The 27,797-nt window shown below is 35.7% G+C and overlaps 2 protein-coding genes and 3 pseudogenes across 3 annotated transcripts; 2 read left to right on the top strand and 3 right to left on the bottom strand.

The window, feature by feature from the left end:
* Positions 1–74: 74 nt before the first annotated feature.
* Positions 75–21,330, bottom strand: LOC120209459 (NAC domain-containing protein 82-like). Of its 2 annotated transcripts, XM_039208462.1 has the most exons (4): positions 21,318–21,330; positions 12,045–12,048; positions 3,370–3,376; positions 75–1,584 (listed from the first exon to the last, which is right to left on the bottom strand). In XM_039208462.1, the coding sequence occupies exon 4, from the start codon at positions 1,309–1,311 to the stop codon at positions 298–300; it is 1,014 nt and encodes a 337-aa protein (XP_039064393.1). In that variant the 5' UTR covers positions 1,312–1,584; positions 3,370–3,376; positions 12,045–12,048; positions 21,318–21,330; the 3' UTR covers positions 75–297. The 2 variants fall into 2 exon arrangements, with proteins under 2 accessions (XP_039064393.1, XP_039064392.1); XM_039208461.1 differs by lacking the exons at positions 3,370–3,376; positions 12,045–12,048; positions 21,318–21,330 and adding an exon at positions 1,812–1,898 and having other exon boundaries at positions 75–1,581.
* On the top strand, positions 2,514–3,402 carry LOC120209463 (annotated as a pseudogene).
* Positions 5,179–7,533, top strand: LOC120209458 (annotated as a pseudogene).
* On the bottom strand, positions 9,701–15,997 carry LOC120209462 (annotated as a pseudogene).
* Positions 21,331–24,679: 3,349 nt separating the features above from the next.
* On the bottom strand, positions 24,680–26,096 carry LOC120209456 (U-box domain-containing protein 27-like). The gene has a single exon (XM_039208460.1). It carries the CDS (start codon positions 26,007–26,009, stop codon positions 24,792–24,794), a length of 1,218 nt encoding a protein of 405 aa, XP_039064391.1. The 5' UTR covers positions 26,010–26,096; the 3' UTR covers positions 24,680–24,791.
* Positions 26,097–27,797: the final 1,701 nt, after the last annotated feature.

Below are 27,797 nucleotides of genomic sequence, written 5' to 3'. Positions count from 1 at the left end.
GCTGGAAATATCAATTTTACAAATGGAATTCAAGCATTCATTCAAAACATCCTATGAGGATCATATATCAGTTACAGACAACCAAACATTGCATGTTCAAACTCAAAATTCCATTACAGAGAGAACATAAGATGACAAGTCAAACAGAAACAAAGTATCTCAAATTTAGGTCTACATAATTATATTTCAAACCAAACACTTTCCAAGAAAACTGATAAACAAAGAAGTTGCATTTATTCCTAAAAATGGACAAAGTTTTACCAAATTCAAAGAAAAGAAGTTTCGTGATGTCATTAATCAAAGGCGCCAATTGTTTGAATCGTCAACTTCAGTGAAAGCTGCCAACATGGATATAATATCATCTTCCTCAGAGACTTTAGGGGCCTCGACAAAAGAATTGGAAAAATTACCAGTCATTTGATCATCATCTTCAGTGAAGGCCTCTAGCATAAATATGATGTTGTTATCGTTGGTTTCTTGAGCTTGAGGAACTAGAGCAAGTTGAGGAGCCTCCAACGGTGCAGGAACATAGTCAGCGACAACAGCCGTGGGAGCTTCAGGAGTATCCACGCATGTAGGGGAAGTATAAGCATCAGCATCAGTGACAGTGGTACAATTCACATTGTCGTTAGTATGACCAACCAATGGCAGTGTGTAAATCCCACTTGAATCAACAGTTGGTGCAACATGTAGGCTCTCAGGGGCGCTTGAGCCACTAGCAACAGCTACCATGGACTTAGCACAAAGGAAATCAGTGCCAGGCAAATTTGCCTCATCATCATCATCCCAGTCCTCTTCCTTAAACGGTGCTCCATATTGAGCACCATTTCGTGGGCCCACACCATCTTTCTTGAAGAGAACATACAGCTTGTATGAATCTTGAACAATCCCTCTGTCAGCCAGTTTTTTCTCAAGTCTGTACTCATGCATCACCCAATCTGTTCGCTCACCACGTGGGGCTTTACCTTGATGAAAAACCAAGGTTTTTATCATCCCAACAACTTCGTCATTGTACTTCACAGACCTATCCTTTCCTGTGGCTTTCCAGTAGCCAAATACAGTAGCTCGACTCACCCTATCCCCTCTATCATATTTCTTCGCGATCGGACAATAGAAATACCATTTAAGATCACCAGTCTTCAAACACGACATATCGGGCAAATCCCATGGTGCATACTTGTAAATATCAACTTCAGCAATAGGATTGACACAAAGCTTCTTGCCCAATATTTTCCGCTTCAGATAATACATAATCAGTTCCACATCAGTGGGGTGAAATCGAAACCCCGGCGCCAATGTGTTTTTACCCATCAGAAAAAGTCCAAAATACTCGAATAGAAAGTGAACTAAAAAGACTGCGACTCCACTCAGAACAAAATCAGCAGGGCCAAATTAAAGAATCCAAACGAGAAAAGGGGTCAAATAAAACCTGACGCGTAGAATCTAGGCCAGGTCCAATGCCTAAAAGAAATCTTTTGAGAAAAATACCTCAGTCTCCCACGGTTCATAAATCGAAAATCAGAATAAAGAATCGGCTGTTCCCAACTGAGCTCAAAAGACATTTGCTGTAAAATATGAACCCTGCTTTCAATATCAAGATCCCCATATCAATTAAGATTTCATTAAAAAAAAAGAAACTCGTCACAAGTTCATCAATAGTTCATTCAAAATAAGGGAACCCCAAGTCAAAAAATCAAGGAAGATGGAAACAAAAGCAGCAACAGATCAGAGTGAAGACCTTTAATATATGATTATTTGAAGCAAACAATAAATTAAAAGTCGGAACTCGGAAGAGAAACCCTAGATTTTACCCGTAGGGAAGGAAGCCGCGAAAGAGAGCACCGAGGGAGACCGCGTCAACGAGCTGAGAGAGAGAAGCGATAAGTAAAGTGTACGCGGTACGCTAATGCTCGCCCTTGCGCTACGTTTTTATATATAAATGCAATTACTTTTAGGGTAAACTACATAATTTCTCACTAAACTTTAATCTCTTTCTTATTTCACTCATTATACTTGTAATTTTTTAATTTAATCACTAAATTTTATACATTTAATTTTTTGTCACTCTTTCGTTAATTTTCTTACGATGTTATGATGTGACAATAAACATCAAAATGACTTGGTTTTGGATAGGATGAAAGAACAAAATAAACTAAAACGACATAGTTTTTATATGAATAAAAAATTAACTTTTTCCTTCATTTTCTTCTTTCTTCTTCATCCCCTTCTGTTTCCATTTCTCTCCCCATTAACCATCTGTTTCGACCCTATTTGACGACCATACCGGAATCCATCCTCGTCAACACTGAAAGGATCGTGCTCAATCGATCGTTTAAAGCCCTGAACATCATTATTAGCACCAAGCTCAAGCCAACTTGCAAAAACATCTTCAAAACCAAGCAATTTGGCATCCGGAGTTGGATACGAATACAACTTGTGATTTTCCTCGACCTTTCTAGTCCCCTTTTTTTTAAATTATTATTGATAAACTGGTAGAACAAACAACGAAAGAAATGCCCACCAATTTCAGTGAATACACTGTTGTGCATGTTGTGTTGCTAAGATCAATCCGGCTGCATCTCTCGACAAAGTTTGTGTTATCATCTGTGGAATCTCTACAGATCGTGTTAAAAGAAAAGCATTTAACAATTGGTTGGTTTGATTCGGCATTTCATTTTCCCTTTTATTTGTTAGTTTAATGGAGATTTAATGATTTTCCAGGTCTTGGTGCCACCTTGAATGTTGCAAAGCCCACCAAGGGTTCATCTGTGGCCATTTTTGGACTGGGAGCAGCAAGTCTTGCTGTGAGTATCCCTACTTCCATACATAACATTCCGATCCGATTCGTGTGCGAACGAGTTTCAGATATGGATGCGTCGAACACGGATATTTTAATAAAATTGAAGAACTTGATTAACATAATTTTCATATAATTTCCCCCACATTAATCCTGCTGCTGCTAACTTGGTGTGCTCTTTATAATTAGGCTGCTGAAGGAGCTAGGATTGCAGGCGCTTCGAGGATTATTGGTTTCAAGTTATAGTTAAATATAGGCAACGCATCATTCACAAATTCTACTTCCTTGTTTGTAGGTGACTGCCGAAATGACAAACGGGGGAGTCGATGGAAGCGTCGAGTGTACGGGAAACATCTAAGCGATCGATAATCCCTGCATTCGAATGTGTCCACGATGTAAAATTCCCTTCAATGCTATTCTTTCTTCATGCATTTGCCTATTCAGCTAGGACTGAAGCAATGAACAGAGATCATATTCCATGTTTTTGTGCAGGGATGGGGCGTAGCCGTATTTGTCGGCGTTCCGAACAAAAACGATGCGTTTAGGACACACACCCCTTGAATTTCTTGAACAAGAGGACTCTGAAGGGCACCTTCGATAGATGAAAGCGAGATACACAGCAAGTTCGTAGTTTTGTTTTGAGCCTCGCATATAGTTTGGGATAATTTCACGAATAGTCATCCAAATATCGGTTTTTGATTTAAAGTTTGTTTTTGTCTAATTTTATTTCAAATACTTAGGGTGCGTTTGATTCACGGAATGTAAGATTACCAGTGGGAATAAAAGATTACCAGAGAATAGGATTACTGGGAATGTTGTATTTTGTGTTTGGTTGGTTTAGAAGGAATGTAATATTACCGTGTTTGGTAAAGGAATAAAATATTATTGGAATGTATATTTGACCAATTTGTCCTTATTATATATTTGTATAATATTACAAATTGTAAAATATTTATATATTTTCTTTAAAAAATTAAATTCATAATATTTATATAATTTTTTTTACAAAATTTAAAATAGAAAAAATGTTTAATGAAATGGTAAAAAGAACTTAACCCCTGAACTTCATATAAAATTTTAATTATAATTTTTTTTTGTAAATTTAAAATAATTTAAGGATAAATTTGTAATTTAACCTTCATAGAATTTTTATTATTTAATGACAGAAGAATGATATTTTTGAAAAAAAAAATAAAAATTTAAGGGCATTTTAGTCCAAAACGTCGGTAATGTTACAATACCTAAGGGAAGGGAGGTAATGACATTCCCGGTAATATACCCAAAAAAATCTACTATTGGTAATAAAACATTACCGGAAATGAAATTCCCGGCCAACCAAACATGGGGATGTAGGATTCCACAATACTTGAACCAAACACTCCCTTAGTTTTTACCCAAAATATGAATTATCGAGGTTATCTAATTAGGATATTATTAGATAGAGTTGAGTTGGTTCGAATTATTTGAATTTATAATTAAATTTAATTTTAAATATTTATAATATTATATTAATAATTAATTTTAATTTAAATAATTTTTATATAGAATTGAGAAAATCAATTCTAATTTATTAATTATTAAAAATTTAAAAATTTAAAATTTATATTCTATTTATAATTTAAATTTATTTATATTTTTATTTACATTTATATCGACACAAAAATGAGATAAATTAAAAGCGATTTAACCTTTTTTGGGGGTGTTAAAGTCAAATTTTATTCATCTTTAAATTTAGGGTAAACTACACATTTAGTGCATATATTATCAATTTTGATCTGTTTTAGTACCTAAACTTTTAATTTTTTTTTGAAATCATATCTAGCATTTAGTTTTTATTTATTTTAGTATCCTACCATTAAAACTTAACGCGTTTAGTACTTAAACTATCAATTTTGATTCATTTTAATACCTAAACTTTTGATTTTTCCAGAACTTAACGTTAAGTTGTTAATGAGGTACTAAAATGAAACAAAAACTAAAATTTAAGTATGATTTTAAAAAAAATAAAATTTAGATACTGAAACAGATTAAAACTGATAGTTTAGTTACTAAATACGAAATTTACCCTTAAATTTATGATTCATGGACCCAATTATACTGGAATCGGAGAACCCAGTTAAAAGAATCAGTTATAAAACCCTCCTACCCGCCATTCTCTCTTCCGCCGCCCACAGATTTCACCGCATCCTCACTCCGGTAGTTTTGGATTCATGTGCCCAACAAACCCAAAGATTTGTACTCGTGACTGACAGTAAATGACCACCAAGCCTTCCCTTTCCACTTCAATATCACTTCCATTGGCAAAATTCCAAAATCAAGCATCCCCATGACTGTGCATTTCCACTCGTTCTCTTCTCGTGAATCCAGTTTTCAATCCAACAAAACAAAATTCCAAAACTCTTCCCACTTTATATATACCCTTAACACCATGCCTTCGTCTTCACCACCTCCCTCACGCCATTCCCATCAAAAACCTTCCAGAAAACCTCCCTGGACAACCCCTTCTTCCCTTGTTTCACTATCCATGTCTGCTTTTCTTTTCCTTTCCATTCTTTTTCTCTCTCTTTTTTCTATTCATCTTCTTCCACTCGTCACTACCATCGGAACCCACCTTCATTTCCTCATAAGTCCCCTGTTTTCGCCTCTGGCTCCTCCAAAATCCGCCTTGCATGCAAATCCACTCGTTTCCCACAACCCTGTGAGGCCTCCCTTTCACAACCCTCACTTCTGCCTTCTAATCCGACCTCCCTCGATTTCGTCCGATCAGCCCTTTCCGTCTCTTCCGATAACCTCAAAACTGGACAATCCATGGCGAAATCTATTCTCGATTCCTCTAGAGGCAACCTCAACCGCTCCGATGCCGCCACCATCTGTGTGAACGTCCTTTCTAACTCGGATTACCGCATTAGATCTGTCAATGACGCTCTGAAGCGTGGAAAGATCAAAGACGCCCGTGCTTGGATGAGCGCCGCCCTCTGCTACCAGTACGATTGTTGGAGCGCGCTCAAGTACGTTAACGACACCAAACTGGTCGGTGAAACGATGTCGTTCTTGGACTCTTTGATGCGACACAGCAGCAACGCGTTGAGCATGATGGTCGCTTACGATAATTACGGGGAGGACATATCCGCTTGGGTCCCTCCCAAGACGGAACGGGACGGTTTTTACGAGAACGGGTCTGGTGGGAAGGAGCTGGGGTTCAATGGGGGTTTACCGTCGAACTTGAAGGCGGATGTAACGGTGTGTAAAGATGGGAGCGGAGGGTGTTACAAGACGGTGCAAGAGGCTGTGAACGCCGCACCGGACAATGCAGGGGATTCACGTCGTTTCGTGATATATAAAGGAAGGCGTGTACGAAGGAAGAGTGAGGGTGCCGCTGGAGAAGAAAAATGTGGTGTTTTTGGGTGACGGAATGGGTAAAACCATTATTTCCGGCGCTTTAAATGCTGGGATGCCTGGAATTACCACTTATGATACTGCTACTGTCGGTGAGTAATTCTACCCTCTCCTCTCATTTTCTTAAACATTTAACTTTGTTTGTGAATTCCCAGTTGTACGTATATGAAAGAGTATTCACGAATCTAGTTGAGTTTGAAGCTTGAAAGCTTAATCCAGTGAGTCCAAGTAGCTTGATTTTTGAGTTCTGAGCTTTAAAGTTCGAGCTTTTTACTATTGGAGCTTAACTCTAATTAATATTAACTATAACATTGAGTTCTAAGCTTTCGTTGTTAAGAACCTCTATCGAATAAATTCAGCTTGTTTTGATTATTTCTTGAAATGAAAAAGAATGTTTTGATGTATATAAAAGCAGCAACTGGTATAGAATTGCATATGCATTCAATTTCATTTGCTTTATAAAGCTTTGATGAGATTGTGCATCTAGACATTCATGGTTTCCCTGAGCTTATTGCACATGTATATTGAGCACTGGAAATCAATGAACTGAAGAGTTTTTATTTTAATAATTGGATTTCACTGTTGCAGGAGTTCTTGGTGATGGATTTATGGCGAGTGGCATCACATTCAGGAATACAGCAGGCCCTGATGCCCACCAAGCAGTAGCCTTCAGATCAGATAGTGATCTTTCTGTCATTGAGAACTGTGAATTCCTAGGCAACCAAGATACACTCTATGTTCACTCGCTCCGCCAGTTCTACAAGAAGTGCCGTATTCAGGGGAATGTGGACTTCATCTTCGGTAATTCTGCTTCGGTTTTTCAAGATTGTGAGATTTTGGTGGCTCCACGGCAGTTAAAACCCGAAAAAGGTGAGAACAATGCTGTCACAGCTCATGGTAGAACAGATCCTGCTCAATCAACTGGATTGGTTTTCCAGAACTGCTTGATCAATGGAACCGAGGAATACATGAGATACTATTATAGCAAGCCTAAAGTGCACAAGAACTTTTTGGGAAGGCCATGGAAGGAATTTTCAAGGACAGTTTTTATAAATTGTGTTATCGAAGCGCTAATTAATCCGAATGGATGGATGCCATGGAAAGGTGTCTTTGCGTTGAAAACACTTTTCTATGGAGAGTTTGGGAATACTGGTCCGGGATCCATCCCGTCGAACAGAGTTCCATGGAGTACTCAAATTCCATCTCAACATGTACAATCGTTTTCGGTCCAAAATTTCATTCAAGGAGATCAATGGATTCCAACATCATCTTGATTGTTTCCCCCCATATCAAGAAATTCCAAGATTGTAAGTAAAGCCAAAGGAAAGTTTGTCAAGTCATGATCATGTTCATCTGTTGCAAAATCTTCATTGGAGGATGAAGGGGTAGTGTTTTAGCCTATGTTATTTTGCCCTTTCTTCTTCCTATAATATTTGGATATGCAAAACAAAACGATTTTCCAAATATATGGAAAAATCAAGTATTTATCTTGCTCAATATCTATATCCAGTACTCACTCATCTTTGACCCCGAGTAACATAGGCTTTAGAGTATTCCTATTTAGGCAAGACAAGATGTCAAATTCGGTGAATGGGAGTATGACTGAGACTCGCTTACATATTGGGATTGGAGGAATGTCTCGTGGAAGTCTTAATATACGGTTAAAAAAATACGTTACCGGAAATATTATTATTATTATTTTAACATTTTCAGTAAAACGTTACCTAAAACATTATTTTTCTACCGAAAATGTTATTATTAGGCGTTACTTAAAATGTTTAATATTTTCAGTAAAACGTTACCTAAAATATTAGTTAACGAAAATAACATTTTCTGTAAAAAAAATAATAATATTTTAGACGGCATTTTACCAAAAATATTAAAAAATAATAATATTTCCGGTAATGTTATTTTTTTGTCATTATATGACTGCCGTACAACAGAAATACTCTTGGGATTGGCATGTGGCCAGCTGGTTTTCTTCACTTATAGTGCAAAGGTGTTTTGCTGACACGAAAAGCAAACCAAGTTGCTCATTTGGTGATTCATTGTGGCATGATTGTATGGAGTTGGTCGTTGCTTTACGCCTTCGTCTAGCTTCTTGGCTAGCCTTTCACGTACTCGAGTGTTCCTCATTCATTACGTAGTGAAAGACAGAGTTCAGTCATCAACTTACGACGTCTGGACATAACAGAAACATGGTTATTCAGCTGATGCATTAGATAGAGAAAAAGATAATAATATTATATATGCATGATCATGATTCTAAACTTCACATGAAGTACATGACACCATGGGTACAAAGGGTCAGTTTCCCTTCCTACAGTTCTTGATGATTATGGTCTTCATGTGCTCAACAACCCTACGCTAGAAACATCAGCCACTTGGATATAAATAAGGTGAAGAATCCAGAAGTGGCATTCAATAGGATAAGATTAGGCAGACTATTGTTTAATGGCATTGTTTGTTCAGCTGGATTTAAACCCATCGTGCTCCTCCGCTACTGAATCAAATTAGCTTGTTTTGCCTGCAATCCAAAACATTAGACGTTGTTTTGTTTGGATTTTGTAGGATTCTCTCGTTTCGTTAGCTTTGCTCTATATCTTATGTGATCTAATATATAAATAAATAAATCGCATATATAAAGGCGTTTGTGCATTGCGTTCTGGTGGGGCGGTTTACTAAATTATGAAGTCTTAAATTTTGAATTTAAAAATTAAGGATGAGAGTCAGATAGGTACTTAAAAAAATACTTATTTACTTGTCTAATTTCAAATTAAGAAGGGTTTAAAATGTAATTTGACCAAAGAAATGTGTAGTCAAGACTTTTTTTTTAATAATATACTGTAATTACAATGTAGTACATGTTTAGTAGTTTTTTAACTTGTTGATAATGCACACAAGTCCTGCAGACTTATTTACTTAGTTTGGGACTTGAAAGTAATTGAATCGTCATTATAATTTGAGGTTAATGTAAAATATTTTAAAATTTATGAGTCAATTTAAGACGGATATAATTTGAAGACATCTTGTGTAATTAACTCAATTAAGAGGGATCTGAAAAAACAATTAGACCTAAAATATTAGGGGCATGACCCCTGCCAGTCTGCCACCATACATATGATTTTATCCCTGATTATATTTGTGATCCAGCTAATTAGTGGTGCATCTTAAAGGAATGGTCATTAAGGACTTATGGAGTCCATTAACTTCTTCTTCTTCAATTGATTAAATTAAACGTCATGAAAGAATAAGTACAAAATATTACTAGGAGGGATGGAAATGGAACTATAAACTTTTGGGCCAAATTGCACTTTACCATTATATTAATTTAAAAAATTTAATAATTTTGAAGGGACTAAAAACAAATTAAACCATCTTCGTTGCAAAACCTTTGCCAAACATTTTCTCCAATGAACTCATAATTTTCAAAATGTTAAAAGTAACAACAATATCAATGAAACCCAATCAACATAATTAATAAGAATTTACAAAAAGAAAGAAAAAAAAAACTCAGAATCATGAGAGTTTGGGATTGATTAATGCAGGAGGTGTTGGAACAAAAGCTTCATGATCATGAGTCCTATTGCGGCGTCTACCCCAAACTTTCAACATTCCCTTCCATTTACATCTGTTGTCGATGCACTTGTCTAAACGCTCATCTTCAACTTTGATCCTCCAATGTCCGTCACTGAAGTTCGCTTTCTCGGCTCGCTGTTGATCAAACATGAGTTGCGCCTTTTGCATCGACGGTAACAAGCAGAATTGTCGCAGTACTTCCGGCATCGAATTGTGGACGTTCCACCACCTTCGTGCGCGACGTCACTCTCAAACCCCTGCATTATGTCCACGTTCCAGTTGGAGTCGTAGTCCTTGAAGCACATCCACGGTTTTGTACCTAGGTAGTGTAGTACGTAGAGAATAGGCGACTCGGATCCGAAAAGCCGAGTATTCTTTCGCTTGACTTCTTCCTCATCGCCTATCCAGAAATGCTTGAGGAAGTTCATGTGAGGGATCCGGTGCCACCATGTGAAAATCTCGTTTAAGTATCTTTGATCCCCGCCGTTGTACGACTTGAACACGTCGATGTGTTCCATTAGAAGCTGGAATGTGCAATTCGAGGGCTCGATGACCATGACACCGGAGTTGAAGAGGACGCCGTTGTTTCCCGTGGCTGATATCTCTGGCATTGCAAATAAGAAATCGATGTTTCGAAGGATAAGCATATCAGCATCGATGAATATGATCTTGTCGTAATCGGTCAGTTGCCATAACCAGAACTTGTTGTAGTTCCATTCTTTGTATGTGTCTTTTTATGCTTTCGGATTCCTGATCTCTTGAATTGTTCTCACTTTCCATCCTGCAGCCTCAAGTCCACTCCTGGGGTAAGCACTGATTGTCTTGTCCACAAGTATCACGAGGTCTCGGGTTGAGCCGGACAAACGGATGCTTTGAGCAACGGCGATAGCTCCGCATACGTATATGTGAGCCGAATGGAGAATCGTCGCTTACGCTTCTCGAGATGCATTCCCAGAATATATTGGTTCTGTAAATTAACAGAACATATTAGCTTCTAAGCAGGATGAGGCATTTTGTTGTAGGAATGATATGGTAACTGACCTTTGACATTAAAAGGAAGTGCAAGTTCACAAGACCCTGCAGGAAACTGAAGCTTTTCCCTCAACACATTCAGGTCTGGTTTGTATAACCAGACATCGTTTTCGCGGGCAACGAGTTCTTTGCAAGTGAACACGTTCGGGATCGGAAAGCACCTCGAAACAAAAAGCATGTGCACCGGATACAAGCCCTTGGCCGAGGTTGCAAGAGTAGCTGCTGCTAGCTGCAAATGCAGCCTAGCAACATCCCTTGACCAATTCCCCTCATTTCCACAAGGCAATTTAATAGCAATCAGATCAAGACGTCGTCCGGGGACCAAGATCTTCGGTAAAGATGGGCAAACGGGAACCTTTTCTTCTTGATCCTTGTCGATCCATTCCGGATATAACAAATCCCAAGTTACATTCACGTCAGCATAGTCCAAATGCAGCACAATGTGGCTTGCATCGGGTATTAGGTGCTTCCAATGACCGGCTTCAGTAGCATTGAAGTTCAAAAGTCATATTCCCTGGTAATCATTCTGTTCGTCCATTGTCTCGATAACTTCCATATCGAGAATCTGCTCCTCTCCATATCCACCTCTCTATATACCTTTCATCAAATCATCATATCAGGCATTTGAATCAAACAATTACGAAAACTGCCTCAGACATCGATGGCAACAAGAAATACAGTAAAGTAAGCCGGTACACGTACCGGGATTTCGCTGCCGATAGGTGGTCGGTTTTATAGGGCATCTGGAGAGGAAAAAAGTGTTACAAAAGTGCCGGAAACAATGATGATCAAAACAAGTTTGAGAAGAGGATACTTGCGGCATAAGTTTCGATCTTCGAAAGGCTTCCCATAACCTCTCACTCTATTCTTATTTAACCTTCTTTTGTATGATGCCTCACTGCAATAATTATAATTGGAAAAAAAATGAATGAACACTAATAATTCAGCAACATGTCATCATCATCATCATCATCATCACCATAATACCATCATCATCGTCATAATAATAATAATAATAGGTAACCGGAAAGAACCCTTTCAGCTGAAGCAAAGATCTAACTTCGCTTGTCGATATCTTAAAAAGCAGTGTTTTTTATGTTTGTTGTCAAATAATTAAGCAACAATCTCTGGATTGAGGGTGGTTATCGATCACGAGATAAGCAGTATTCGACTCAACTTAAAAATTGTTCGATAAAATTTTATTTGATATGTGCTTGTTAAAAAAAATTTATTGTTTGACTTGGCTCATTACTCGTAAAACTCGCTAGAATTTAAATCTTATTTTTTAAAATATATGTAAAATATAAAAATAATATATATAACTTAATATAAACATAAATTAATAAATTAAACTAAAATTGATCAAAAAATAGTATAAGAAACAGTTAGAAAGTAAAATCCACAAACACAACAAAATAACGTATTATAATCAAAATAATAATCCATAAATACACAAAACTAACAAATTATAATCATTATTGAAAAAAAAAGTTCAATAATATATAATCAAACATGGGAAAAAAAATTAACGTCCGAAAAAAATATTTAAAATATTAATGAACTACTCGCGAGCTTATTGAGTAGAATCTCAACTAATTAACATCTTGAGTCGAGTTTGAGTTAAACTAACTCGAGTGGACATTAACCGAGTTTTAATCAAATCGAATTCGACCTATTCAGAAACTACTTGCGAACTCGAGTTTTAACCAAATCGAGTTCAACACACTCAGAAATTACTCGCGAACTTCGAGTTTTAACCAAATCGAGTGGGAACAAATCATTATAAGAAGATTGATATTTTTGGATCAAAAGAAAGATCCAAGGAAAACCTGAGGGGAATGCTAATTAAGATTGTTGGTACTATATCAAACTCAAGGGCTCCTTGTTTAATCAGCTCATTCAAATCATATTAGTATTAATTATCTAGGACTGTAACAAAAAAGGTTTTACAGTGATGAAACAAACACAAGAACCCAATACTAAAACTGGAAATATTAAGCAATCAAATCAACAGAGAGATGAACAATGAAAGAAAGTAACTCACATTGAAGAAGATAACCGATGTCTGGTGTCGACAGAACCAGACGAGTTTCCCCACATGACTCCTCTCGTCTTCCTAAGCAGCAAAGTTCATGCATGCAACACCTGGTAATCCAGAAAGAAAACCATCATGTATATGAATCGCCAATAAAAATAAGCGTACCGATGGATCAATGGAAGGATTCAAAAGTAGAACATTTATCATGTTTCGAGATTTGGCTTATGAAAAGGACAAGTTTGGTTGCTTAATGATGATGAAAGGGGTTTGGATTAAGAGTCAAGAAAGAAGGGGAAACATATAGGGTTTGAGCTGCTTTCGATAACTATTTCACCAAACGGACTTGTCAAAAGTATGATTAAATTCGTCATGTAAACGAAAACCAAAAGCTTGGGTTCATGCATATACCAATAAGCGAGATGAAGTGGGAGTTCCTTGTATGATGGAGCCTCCGCACCCACTTCGTCTCGTATACACGAATAAACAAATTGAATCTTAATTAATACTTGAATTGTGAAGACGAGGTTAGGGTTCTTTTAATGCTCCCTCATTCAATTTCCATTGTCTTTCTTGGGTGTGTATATTTGAAGCTAAGCAATGTCTAAAGGTTGTCACTCGCCCAGGATCAGTGTCCCCTTTCAACTTGGTTAACCGCATGTTTATATGTTTTTCTCTTTTTTTATATAAAAAAAACATATAAACTCCCTAATCCCAAAGTTCATTACCACCACCCGGTCACCGCCACCTAATGTCCATCCACCCATCGTCGGATTCCTGTCGTTTGCTATCCCCTCGTGGGTTAAATCTCCTAAAACCCTAAATTTAAATTCTTAGATTTTCTTAAACACTAAATCCATAAATCTCCTATATCCAAATTCCTATTCCCAAAAAACATATCAGCGCTCACTTAACTGCCATCAGCCCTCCACTATTGATTATCTCCTTGTTGTCGCTCTAATCCCCTAAATCACTAAACTCAAATAGAGAATTAGAGTTTTAGAGATTTGTCAATTAGAGTTTATGAATTTTAAGGTGTTTTGTGAAAAATAGAAAGAATGAGATATTTTTTAGAATTTATGAATTTTATTTTAAAAAACTTAAAAAATAAGTCACGAGTTAAATACTGATTCATTAATTGTTTTTAACGCATTTTTAATAAAAGCGGTGATTTTTTATAGAGAGTCACTAGTTTTATTAAAAATAAAAATATCTAAAATTACAATGAAGATTTACAATAATAACTATAAACGTAAACTAAATTATAATTATGACATTTTACTATAACCATTGACATAAAAACGAGCCACATAGATTTCACAATGTAAAAAAAAGATTAAAAAATCTAACAAATGCTCGAACAAAATAAAGATACAAATAAATCTGACTGCATCAATAAACGAACCACAAAATAGGATGAAGCTATTGAAGACCATCGACAAATCGTAAATTAGAGTCAAGGGCTGTGAGAAAATTATTCACGAACGCAAAAACATGTATCCAAATTAATCTGAGGGTCCAAAGTAGGGAATACCAACATGATAACTAATAAGCGTCATCTTGATCAGTCGTGGCGATGTAAAATTTAACCCTAAGAAAAAAGACAAACGAAAACAATGGCAAAAACAATGGCAAAAAAAATAGTAAGGTACCAAAAAGGCAGAGAAAAACGTGTCACAAAGGCAGAAATAAATGTACCATAAAGGCAGAAATAAATGTGCCATAAAGACAGAGAACATATCACAAAGACATAAGTATACATATTAAAAAACTAAAAAAACAAATAAAAAGACGACTAGAGGGCGGCAACAAGCATCAAAATCGGTGCCGCCGCCGATTAAACAAAATTAAAGAAGAAAAAGTTAGATTGATCAATAAAATTGATAAAATTGACATAAGTTGTAAAGAAAAAGAGAGAGAGAGAGGAGGAAAAGGAAAACGACTAGGATTTTTAATTAAAAAGTGGTGAAATTAACCTTAAAATAATAATTTTTAAAATATTATACTTTGTCTAAAATAATTTAAACATCTAAAAAGGTTAATTAGAAAATAAGTGTTCAAACTATACCGTTTTTTTTAAATAGGTCCTAAAAAAATTTCTGTTCATCCAAGTGCCTAAAATTACAAACGTTACCACTTTAAATGTTTCACCCGTAATGGTTATTAAATTCTACCTTTAAATAACATATGTCACGTTATGATAATTTTAAAAAAATTTAAACATTATTATATTTTATATAAAAAAACCCCAAAATTTTTGAAAAACTTAAAAAAATCCAAAACTTTGAAAATCCTAATTTCAATCCTTAAACTCACGTCGATCGCTTCCCTTTTTCATCGATAAATCTCCACCCGACCTCACCTCCACCCAATGACCGATAATCCTATGAAAAGCCACAAGAATAGGAGCCAATCAACATGTGTACCTGACGTTACAAATCACGGCCCCACAAGGTCCCGACGACCAATCGACGACAAGAATGACGACGATTAACTAGGAAGATGGTAAGAACAACGTCGGCGGCGGTGGTATTGGCCAGCAAGGATGAAGTTGGCACGTTAGGGATAGAGATTTAGGACTTTAAAGGATTTGAGGTTTTTCTGTAATTTAAGATACATTAGGATTATTTTTTAAAAAATATAATAATGTTTTTTGATTAAATTAAACCTTAATTTTTGCACCACAAGTTTTGATCTTGGTTTTGTATATTATGATCAAGCGGCCCAAAAACATTCACCGTCCAAAAGTATTAGACCTAAATAATAAGGTTAGATAGTAGAACTAGATCCATTTAAGCTTAAATTCAAACATCGGAGGTCCTGATAAAATCTTGATAAATACGTATGACATCCATATATATGATGTATATAGACCCGACCCGAACTAATATATTCTTAAGATAAGAATTTATTAAAAGGGTATATATGAAGTAATAGTCTACAGGCATAAGGATGAAATCAAAAGCCTTTCTCCCATCAAGAAATCGATCTCCTCAAAGCTACAAGATTACCAACCCAGCCACTCTTCCAATTCTTGAGCCATGCATGCCGGCTGTACTGATCTCGCCGGAATTGTCATCGACTTTCGAACTCGAAACGGCGAATGCAGCATTTTTACGTATGCGGACACCCAACTTACATGCTGTTATACTCGTCATTTCGTGTTCGAAAATCGAATGGCAAAGATATCTTGATCGATAACTGTTGACGAAAACGGGTAAAGAAAACAAAAGAACACGAGAATTTTACGAGGTTCGGCAATGTGCTTACGTCCTCGGTGCCTAGGCGGCGCTAGAAGTTTTATTCAATGATATTTTAGGTATATGTTACATCTCTATTTATAATAGAAAACCCTGGTACATAATTACAAAATCAACCCTGTACCGTACCACGGGGGCAGCCCCCGCAGCCCCAACCCACATAATTCGTAACCCCACAACGAGACTTTCTTTGTAAGGACAGTTGATGTTCGCTTCGCTCACTCCGCTCCATCTCCTGTCCTCTTTACTGGTATATTTTATGAGCCATACCTAACAAATCTCTACCTTGGCGAATATCCTGCCCCTTGGAAACTTCAATGTGGGTTGGGTTACCTTGTTTCTTTAACAACTCGAAACATTCAACAAGTCCAAGCAATGCTTGAACTTGTCTGTCGTAACTGGCTTGGTGAACATATCAGCGGCATTCTCATCACTATGTACCTTCTGAAACAAAACCTCTCCAGATGCAACCAACTCTCTGATCTTGTGGAACCTTACATCAATATGTTTAGTTCTAGCACGATACACCTGATTCTTAGCCAAGTGAATAGCACTTTGATTATCACAAAGCAACTGAACTCCACCTTGTTGAACACCCAACTCCTTCACTAAACCAATAAGCCATAAAGCTTCTTTTGCAGCTTCAGCCGCTTCCATGTACTCAGCTTCAGTTGTAGATAGAGCCACAACAGATTGAACAGTAGACTTCCAACAAATTGGCCCTCCACCAAGAGTAAAGACATACCCTGTCATAGATCTTCTATTATCCAAGTCACCTGCATAGTCTGAATCCACATATCCTACAACCAAAGGATTATCCCGCTGACTCCCAAAAACAATTTCATGTCCCACAGTACCCTTTAAGTACCGAAAGATCCACTTGACTGCTTCCCAATGTTGCTTACCAGGTTTAGACATGTACTTACAAACTTGACTAACAACATGAGCTAAATCGGGACGAGTACATATCATCGCATACATCAAGCAACCAACAGCATTAGAATACGGAACCTTTGCCATATCTTCAGCTTCCTTATCTGTCTTAGGGCACTGTTCTGATGAGAGCTTAAAGTGATTCGCCAATGGAGTGCTAACTGGTTTCGCGCTGCTCATCGCAAACCTTTCTAGCATTTTCTCAACATAACCCCGTTGAGATAGCCGCAGTTTCCTTGATTCTCTGTCCCTGCAAATTTCCATTTCAAGAATTTTCTTTGCAGCACCTAAATCTTTCATATCAAATTCTTGACTCAATAAAGTTTTCAAACCGATAACATCATCCATGTTCTTCGCAGCAATCAACATATCATCAACATACAGTAATAGAAAAATAAAAGAGCCATCATCAAGGCTCTTAACATAGACACAACAATCATACTCACATCTGTTGTAGCCAATCTTGATCATATAGGAGTCAAACCGTTTATACCACTGTCTCAGAGACTGTTTTAACCCGTACAAAGATTTCTTCAATCTGCAAACTAAATGCTCGTTTCCAGGTTGAGTGAAACCTTCAGGTTGCCGCATGTAGATATGCTCCTCTAAATCACCATGCAAAAAAGCAGTTTTAACATCCATCTGCTCTAAATGCAAATCCCAACTAGCCACCAATGCAAGTACTGCTCGGATTGAAGTGTGCCTGACCACAGGAGAAAAGATTTCATCATAATCAACTCATTTCTACTGTGAAAAACCCTTCGCTACCAAACGAGCCTTGAACTTCTCCCCCTCTTTTTCTGTTACTGCTGGTTTCTTCTTATACACCCATTTGCAACCAATCGGCTTCTTACCCTCAGGAAGGGGAACTAACTCCCATGTGCGATTGTGATTCAAAGACTCCATCTCCTCAACCATGGCTGTCATCCACTTGTCGTTTTCCTGACTAGTAACGGAATCATGAAAAGTAACCGGATCATCACTGCTAACAATAAGTGCAAAAGATACCAAGTCTTCAAAACCCAATCTGTTCGGAGGCTTTATATTCGTCCGTCTCACCCTGTCTCTGGCGAGACTATAATCCTGCAAATCATCCGTAGTGGAACCACCAGAAGTCGGTTGAGAAGTTTTTGGTTTCTCAACTGGAAACTGCTCGAAATCCACCACTGTCGTGTTTGGCTTCTGTTGCAACATGGATTGTTCATCAAAAACGACATCTCTACTAATCACAACTTTCTTCGCAACTGGATCCCAGAACTTGAATCCTTTGACACCTTTCTTGTAACCCAGAAAAATGCACTCCTTCGATTTTGCATCAAGTTTGGATCTCTCATCAGCATGTACATGCACATAAGCAGGACAACCAAAAATCCGTAAGTTATCAAAACTAACATCATGACCAGTCCATACCTCTTCTGTAACTTTCCCAGCCAGCGATGCCCTTGGCGATCTGTTGATAAGGTAACACGCCATGTTAACAGCCTCAGCCCAGAAGTGTTTGGGAAGCCCCGCATTCAACCGCAAACATCTGGCTCTTTCATTTAATGACCTGTTCATTCGTTCCGCAACACCATTCTGTTGTGGTGTCTTGCGCACTGTAAAATGCCTCTGAATCCCATGCTCCTTACATAATTGTAGGAACTGTGAATCTGTGTACTCCGTACCATTGTCAGACCGCAAACACTTGATTTTTCGTCATGTTTGGTTTTCTACCTCAGCTTTCCACAGCTTGAACTTCTCAAAAACTTCAGATTTCTGTTTCAAAAAATACACCCAAACTTTCCGTGAAAAATCATCAATAAAAGTAACATAGTACCTAGATCCACCCAAAGACGATGTCGTAGAAGGCCCCCATACATCAGAATGCACATAATCAAGAATCCCTTGAGTTGTGTGCTTCGCAGTCTTAAAACGGACTTTAGTCTGTTTACCAAGAACACAATACTTGCAAAAATCGAGCTTACAGCTTTTGACACCATGCAACAAGTTTCTCATGTATAATTCTGCCATACCACGTTCACTAAGATGAGCAAGGCGCATATGCCACAATTTTGTCGTATCATCACAGGACTCAACAGAGTGAACTCCACCTGCAACGATACTCCCTAACAATCTGTAGATATTCCCTACAGTCATCTTGCCTTTCATCACAGTCAATGCTCCTTTAACAATCCGAATGGTTTCCTTATCCTCGTCAGCCTTAGGGATAAAACCATTCTTGTGCAAAGTGCCCAAGGAAATCAAATTCTTCTTCAAGTCTGGGATATGTCGAACACCACTCAACGTCCGAACGGAGCCATCGTGCATCTTAATTCTGACATCACCAATACCAAAAATATTGCAACATCGATCATCACCCAAATAAACCGAACCAGAATTAATCGGTCTGAATGTCGAAAACCATTCCCTATTTGGCGTAATATGATAAGAACATCCAGAATCAAGAATCCAAGCATCCGTCAATTGTGTCGTTGAAATAGAAAGCATATCACTCTCACTGCAATCAGAATTATCATCCTCGACCACGTTCACAGACTTGGATGAGCCATCACGCTTCTCATCAGTCTGCTTTTTCAACTTCGGACAGTCTCGCTTCATATGTCCCGCCTCCTTGTACTTGTAACAGTGAATCGTCTTCTTATCCCTGGATTTGGATCTGGAATTCCGCTTCCCGGACCCTGCCTTCTCTGGCTTCCGTCCACGATCTCGATTACCCTTGACATATAAGCTATCAGCTTGAGAGCTTTCCCCTGCATTCTGCTTCCACTGGTTGTGAGCCAACAAGGCTGCAGTAATCTCCTCAACGTTGATAGTCTCTTTCCCATATGTAAGAGTAGTCACCATGTGTTCGTAAGAGGGAGGCAACGAACACAACAGAATTATCGCTCTGTCTTCATCCTCAATTTTCACATCAAGCTGAGTCAGATCAGAAACGATTTGATTAAAGACATTCACGTGTTGCGCCAAATCGTGATCGTCCTGCATCTTCAGCCCATACAACCGCTGCTTCAGATACAGTTTTGTCGTTAAGGATTTTGACATAAACTGACTTTCTAACTTCCTCCAAATTTCGTCTGGAGACGATAGATGCATGACGTGATACATGACCTCGTCCGCCAAACATAATTGTATGGTTCCTGCCGCTCGCTGCTGCAATTCTTCCCAATCTTCCTCATCCATCGACGCCGGCTTTGAAGGTCGCAAAGCCTTCAAGATCCCTTGCTGCGCCAATAGATCCTTCACCCTCGTTTGCCATAATCCGAAGTTACCCTGACCATCGAATTTCGTGACTTCGAATTTTTCTCCTGACATCTGATACCAATTTGTTGACGAAAACGGGTAAAGAAAATAAAAGAACACGAGAATTTTACGAGGTTCGACAATGTGCTTACGTCCTCGGTGCCTAGGCGGCGCTAGAAGTTTTATTCAATGATATTTTAGGTCTAGGTTACATCTCTATTTATAATAGAAAACTCTGGTACATAATTACAAAATCAACCCTGTACCGTACCGCGGGTGCGCAGCCCCCGCACCCCCAACCCACATAATTCGTAACCCCACAACGAGACTTTCTTTGTAAGGACAGATGATGTTCGCTTCGCTCACTCCGCTCCATCTCCTGTCCTCTTTACTGGTATATTTATGAGCCATACCTAACAATAACGAAGGTACGTTTCATGTTTTTTATGTCTTTGTTTATGTTATTTTCTCATATATGATATTGACTAATTTATTATGGTAATGATTATAGAAAAATATCCTAATTATATGCTTAGCTTGTGATCTAATTACAAGTCCTCGTTAATTTTAGATATTTCGTTTTTCTTAATAAAATTAAGTGATTCTATTTTTGTCAAAAAAAATTAAAATATATTAAATATCATTCAAATATACGTACTGGTATAATAGTTTTTTAATATTGTACATGAAATGATAATCCAAAATGTTAATTTAGGTCCTTAATACTATTTCATGTTTATTTGTTATCAATTAACAACTATTGATCATGCGTGTCAAACTACTAATGAACCATGGTGCATTTATAACTTGGTTAAGAGTTTATAATAACATAGATATAGATACTGATTTTGTTTTATTTTATCGACGAAATCCAGAATGAAATGTTAAAATTCTTGTTTGTTGACTTTATAGATTCAACTAGGGGTGATTAATCAGTTGAGAGCTCGACTTGGTCAAAACTTGATAAAAGTTCGATTTAGGTTAGCTCAAATCTAATTGGAGTTCGACTCGAGATCTTAACGAGCTGAGTCAAGGAAAGTCCAACTCGACTTGATAAGTTCGTGAGCAAATCGTTAATTTTTTTTTATAACTCTTTAGTAGTTATCTTAAAAAATATTTCATTCAAAAAAATTACTAGTTTACTATAAAAAAAATATGATAAATTACTAATATATTAATTTTCTAATAAATAATTAAAAGTATTGAATTATTAATTGATAATTATTATTTTACTACACCAAAAAATCAAACACTAATTATTATTTTAATATATTTATGAATTGTTATTTTTAATATTTGGACTTTAAATTTATTTCATACACTCTTTTGATATTTTTTTGTTAAATTTATTAATTTATGTTTATATTAAGTTCTATACAATATTAATAGATTTTACTTATAATTAAAAAATAAAATAAAAAATTTGGTGAGCTTAACGAGCAACGAGGTTAATGAGCTTAGTGAGCAACGAGTTAAGCAATAAATTTTCTTAGAGAGCACGAGTCGAGTAAAATTTTAACGAGCTTAACGAGCAACGAGTCTACTCAAATAAAAAAAATTAACGAGCACAAGTCGAGCACTTTATCAACATATTTCGAAATATAAATAAAGTTAGAGAAAATTTCTATTAATCGAACACCTTCAAAGAATTGTTGTAGTCTTTAAATCATAGAATATTAGCTTTGTAATGTTTTAGTACTTAAATTTTTATTTTTTTTAAATCCACACCTAAGTTTTAGTTTCATTTTAGTACATACCGTTAAAAACTTTAGTTCTTATTTCATTTTAGTGCCCGCTCAAAATTTAACGTTAAGTTTTGAAAAAATTGAAGTTTATGTATTAAAACGGACCAAAACTGATAGTTTAGGTATTAAAAGCGTTAAGTTTTTAACGACGGGTACTAAAATGAAACAGAAACTAAACTTTATGTATGATTTTAAAAAAATTGAAAGTTTAGGTACTAAAACAAAATAAAACTGATAACTTAAGTACTAAAAGCGTTAAGTGTTTAACGGCGGGGTAATAAAATAAAACAAGAATTAAACTTTAGATATGATCTTAAAAAAATTAAAAGCTTAAATTCTAAAACAAACCAAAACTGATAATTTAGATATTAAATACGTGATTTACCCTTAAATCATTTCATGTCGACAAAACAAAGTGGAAAGGAATAGGCAAAAAAAAAAAAGGGCCAGAAAGGGTTCAAAGACATAATGATAATAGTAATTAGTGTTAATAATGTGACTAAAATGGGAGGGTGTGAGGTTTGCCTTTTTGTCTAATCAAATGATGATGTTCTTTTGGTCACGGGTCAACTTAACTAGCCGATCAATGTCTCTTCAAAGTGGATTGTGAGCTCATCTTGTGCAGCAGAATATATGTATTCATGTAAACATATCTTTAAGATAAAAAGCTATATTCTCTATATTAAATTGGTAAATTATGCGTTTAGTATTTAATTATTAGTTTTGATCCAATTTAATACTTAAACTTTATTTTTTTTAAAATTATACTTGAAGTTTAATTTTTATTTCATTTTAGTACTCCATCATTAAAATCTTTAGTTTTTGTTTCATTTTAGTATTATTGTTCAAAATTTAACGTTAAGCCTTGAAAATTTTGAAAGTTTAGGTACTAGAACAGTCAAAATTGATAGTTTAGGTACAAAATACAGTAAATTTTTAACGTAGGGTACTAAAATGAAATAAAAACTAAACGTAGGTATGATTTTGAAAAAATCGAAAGCTTAAATACTGAAAGGATCAAATTGATAGTTTATATACTAAATTCGTAATTTACCCTAAAAAGTAATAATAGCAGTGCACGGTTGCATGATCTGCCTGCCCCTACCACTCATTTCACACTAAAAAGCACCTAATTCCACTATCGTTTGCCTCCATACAAAAATTTATTTTTATTTTGGCAAAAGATGTTAAAAGAATAATTATAAATTATAAGCGAAAGATATTTCGAATAATTTTAAAAATGACTAATGAAAATGAAATGTTGGGATGATAGATATATACATGCTGGTGGAGGTTCCATCATGAACAAGTTGGGAATCCTTGACGTAATTTATATACCAATTATGACAGGAAAGATTTGGCTTATTGTTTCATAGTCTATGTGATCACCACCATATATTTCAAAGATACGTCTCGTTCATTATTTGGTTTGCTCGGGATAGAAGCTTCACTAGCGGTCGCATGATTTTATATTATAAGACGAAAGTAAATTTTAAGAAAGATAAAATAAATTATCGATAAAAATACAGATAAATAGTCCAAAATACAGGAGAATTCAAAACTCCCTTAGTCTATATAGTTAGTTTCACATATTTTTCAAATCAATTTTTGTAACATAACAACCGAATAAAATAAAATAAAATTTTGAGTGATATTAAACCTCGAATTATAATTTAGTTTGGTATAAATTATTATCAGTGAACCAATCATTTATTGATGTTGTCAAATAATTGTTGTTACATAGCAAATTGTTGTAATTAAACCCCTCAAAAGAGCATTCCTTCGAATTCACACTATAATGAAAAGGTCACGTGAGATATGTCCACTTTGACCCAACACTACCCAACCAATCATAAAGCTTCCCACTAAATTACGAGCAACAATTTCCACTCCAAAACCACCCCTAATCCTCTTAATTGTCACTTAGAAATAATAATCCCACGTCGATTGTTATTATTTGAGGTATTGAATTCGAACATTACATCTACAAGTATGTATAAGTTTTCATTGTTAGATAATTAAAAATCTTTTAAACATATACTATTTTATAATCATATCTGATTAATTAAAAAAATACATATTACAATTGCTGATACTCAAAATCGTGACCTCTAAAATGATAACCATTCCTTTAATCACTTAACTAAGTTGATTTAGGCATATATCCTCTACAAAATTAAATATTAAAATAACATTTGTTCTGAATAAATTATTGAAATACTATCTAACTTAACACTCGTGCTATTGCTAACATGTGTCTTCAACATTCATAACATATTTTTTTAATAAAATATTGAATAAAAATTTTATTTTAAAGAGATTTTTTTTCCAATTTAATCATTTAATATTCTAAATCATCTAAGGCAAATACATATCTTATTAGATATGCTTATGTATCTTTCAAAAATACTTTAGCATGATATATTTTTACTTGTATTTTATTTTGATATTTAATTTGTTTAAGGTGATAAGTGTGTATGGAAAAATTATTTTATGAATCCGACTTATTACGTCATCTATGATCTCAGTGAATCATATCTAATAATTTTAAAATAACTTTCAAATAATTATCAATTAGGTCACCCGTCCCATGTAACTTTCATGACACCAAAATAACGACTGATACAGAGAAGACGAACCCTAACAAGAATCAAATCAATTTCTCTTTTAATATTCCGCTAACAAAATTTTCCTTCGATTTACAGGCATGGGTAATCTTCTTACCCCATTTCTTCAACACGAGAAAGGGAAAATTAACAGAGAAAGCAAATTCATCAGCAGGGCATAATATGCGTAGTCTTGGTATCATAACTTGACAAACAAGAGTTTGAATTTACCCGAAAAATCTTGAGCAAATCTGCTGACATTTGCCTAATCGCTGAAGTACAATCGCTTTGCATCAGCAACAAGAACTTGGTCATCCCATTGCTACTACTCAACACCGCTTCTTGCGCTTTCTCCTCGCTAAACAAACAACAAACGATCCAAAGTACCGTCACCGAATGCTCCGTCGCTTTGTTCGATACTTTCAACACCTTCTGCACGAGCGCCCGTACCAATATCGAATCATGCCGTATTTCCATTCTCCCTTCTTCGCAAAACGATAGTGTTTCCAGCATTTTAAGTGACTTCTCGACTATCGAAACGCTCATGTTTGGTTCGGATAAGAGGTTCTTCAGTTGTGGAATGATTCGATATTGGATCAGTTTGGTTTTTACTCTTTTAGGCTTTGTGATCGCGCTCAAACAGGATAAGTTGGCCTCGATCAATCGTTGATCCTTCTCTTTGCCTAATGAATTCACTAATTCGAGCAGTAATCCCTCTTTTTCGGCTATTTTTAGCTTGGATTCTCCATCGATCGCTATGGACTCCAGTAATCGAAGCGATTGAATTTGCGAATCCGAAGCTCCTCGTTGTAGAACGAAAAGAAACGTTGACAAGCAGTCTGATTCCAGCAACGGCTTCTTGTCCAGAATTTTGCTTTGTATCAAATCCAAAATCCTAACAATATGTTCGATTGATTTGATGTCCGATTCCGCATTCCTCATGAAATCAAACACCACGTTCAAAAAACCGTCCATTCTTGCGAGGAATTCGTGGTTCTCCTCCGATTCTCTCGCGAAACAAGCGATCTTCGTTAACGATGAAAAGCAATTGTTATCAAGCTGTTTAACCAAGAGTTTGACCTGATCCTTGGAAGTAACAACGACTGAGCTGGGCACCGCCAGTTCCGCGTCGACTTGACGTCGAGAGACTGAGTCGGACCAGTTCTGAATGAGTCTTTGTAAATTCCGATTCGGAACGAGTTCTTTGCTTTGAAGAACTTGCATCGTGGCTGGACACGTGTTGTTGCCGCCGTCTAACCACCGTTGGATGCTGGCTCGGTCGTATGTTACCCCCGTGCACAAGCTCACTGGGGATTTCATCACGTCCAGTGATATCGGACACCGGAAAAGACTCGGAACTGTAATGTATAAATCATCCCTTCTCATTGTTTTTCTTCTTCTTATTTTACCCGTTTGGACGGCCAGAAAGTTAGATAAAAAGGAAAATTCAGAGAGAAAGTTAAAGAAAATCACAAACGAAAGAGTTGTGGGAGATAGTAGAGGAAGAGTGGGATGCGGGTTTAAAGAAAGAGAGAGAAATAGTCAAACGAAAATGACGTCATTATTTGCTTTTTAAGTATTAAATACACAAATAATCCCCAAACTTTATAAATCTATCATTCTAGTCTCTTGAGTTTCAAATATAATACTTGATCATTAATTGCAAGTGTCATAGTGAATTGATCATCCTGAAATATTGATTAATTTTCTTAATTATTTATAAAAATTGAAAAGAAGTGAAAAACCACATAAGTTTCGTTGTTTTCACCAAAAATGTCATAGAATAAATGATAATATTTTTTAAATGGTAAATTACGCTTTTAGTATTTAAATTATCAGTTTTGATCTGCTTTAGTACCTAGACTTTCAATTTTTTCAAAATCACACATAACGTTTAGTTTTTTCATTTTAGTACATTACCATTAAAAATTTAATGGCACTGCATTTTTTGTGGGTAAATTATGTATTTCATCACTCAATTATCTTCTCACTCCTATATTGATACTAAAGTTTTAAAATTTTCAATTTTAACTACTCAACTTTCAAATTGTTCATATTTTACCACTCTAATTTATTTTATTAATAATTTTTGTGACATGATATTTTTATTATTACTTTATTAATATATAATTAAAAATAAAAAAATTGAAAGTTAGGTGATCAAATTAGTAGTAATTTGAAAGTTAAGTAATTAAATTAAAAAAGTAAATTTTTAGTGACCAAAATATGAGTGAGAAGATAGTTGAGTGATGAATAATGCAATTTATCCATAAAAAAGTTGCAATGTGCAAATCACTTTTAACAATGGAGTATTAAAATGAAACAAAAACTAAACGTTAAATATGATTTTCCAAAAAATGAAAGCTTAAGTACTAAAACTGATAAAAAAAGATAATTTAAGTATTAAATATGCAATTTGCCCTTTTTAAAATCACAGTATAATAACACATATTTGAATAATTAATGACATTCATCAATATTAAGAGGCATTACAAAATATTAATGCTTTTCCATGTTTTGTAAAGTCCAAATCTCAGATATCATGGGCACTCATTTTATATTTGAGTATAAAATAAATCCATTTTGAATGTTTAATTTGATGTTGATAGGAGGTTTGTAGATTAATTGAGAATGATAAGACAGACAGCGTCCGCGTATAAATTTCTAACACAGTAATTTAAAATTCATTTCATAAAAAGATTTAAATTTAAAATCGCAGAATTATCAGGATTTCCCTATAAAATCAAACAGGGATCTCATTGTCATTTATGCCTATTCTCGTAATCCTATACAAAGATGTAAAGTTGGATGACCCATTGCTAGAATTAACTCTTTTATAGAAATATTCTTCTTATTTTATTGGTTTCTCGCTCTTTCTGGGCTGCTGGTCAAAGGGCATCTTTACGGCCGTGTGCTTCGGATTTTGAAGTTTAAAATGTGAGCCGTAGGATAAAAGTCATAAACGACGTCAATGCAAAATGAACGGTTGCGATTAGACCGAGGAGAATAAATGAGTATAATGGGGGTGCGGGACCCACTGGAGCGGTTCGGTCGGTCGGCTTGATTGCACCATTTCAGAGGTGAGGAAATCCGTGGACCTTTGAATTGTGGAAGCCCATTTGTTTAGACATCCCACTTTTAAATATTAATTTTAAATTAACATAAATATTTAGG

Source organism: Hibiscus syriacus, unplaced genomic scaffold (genome assembly GCF_006381635.1).
Source record: "Hibiscus syriacus cultivar Baekdansim isolate YM2019G1 unplaced genomic scaffold, ASM638163v2 tig00018903_pilon, whole genome shotgun sequence".
Taxonomy (NCBI): domain Eukaryota; kingdom Viridiplantae; phylum Streptophyta; class Magnoliopsida; order Malvales; family Malvaceae; genus Hibiscus; species Hibiscus syriacus.
Note: the sequence above shows the minus strand (reverse complement) of the source record. Positions and strands in the feature narration are given on the sequence as shown.

What these genes read in the sequence shown, in the direction of transcription:
- LOC120209459 (XM_039208462.1), bottom strand. Translation starts at nt 1,311, where the DNA reads ATGGGTAAAAACACATTGGCGCCGGGGTTTCGATTTCACCCCACTGAT.
- LOC120209456 (XM_039208460.1), bottom strand. Translation starts at nt 26,009, where the DNA reads ATGAGAAGGGATGATTTATACATTACAGTTCCGAGTCTTTTCCGGTGT.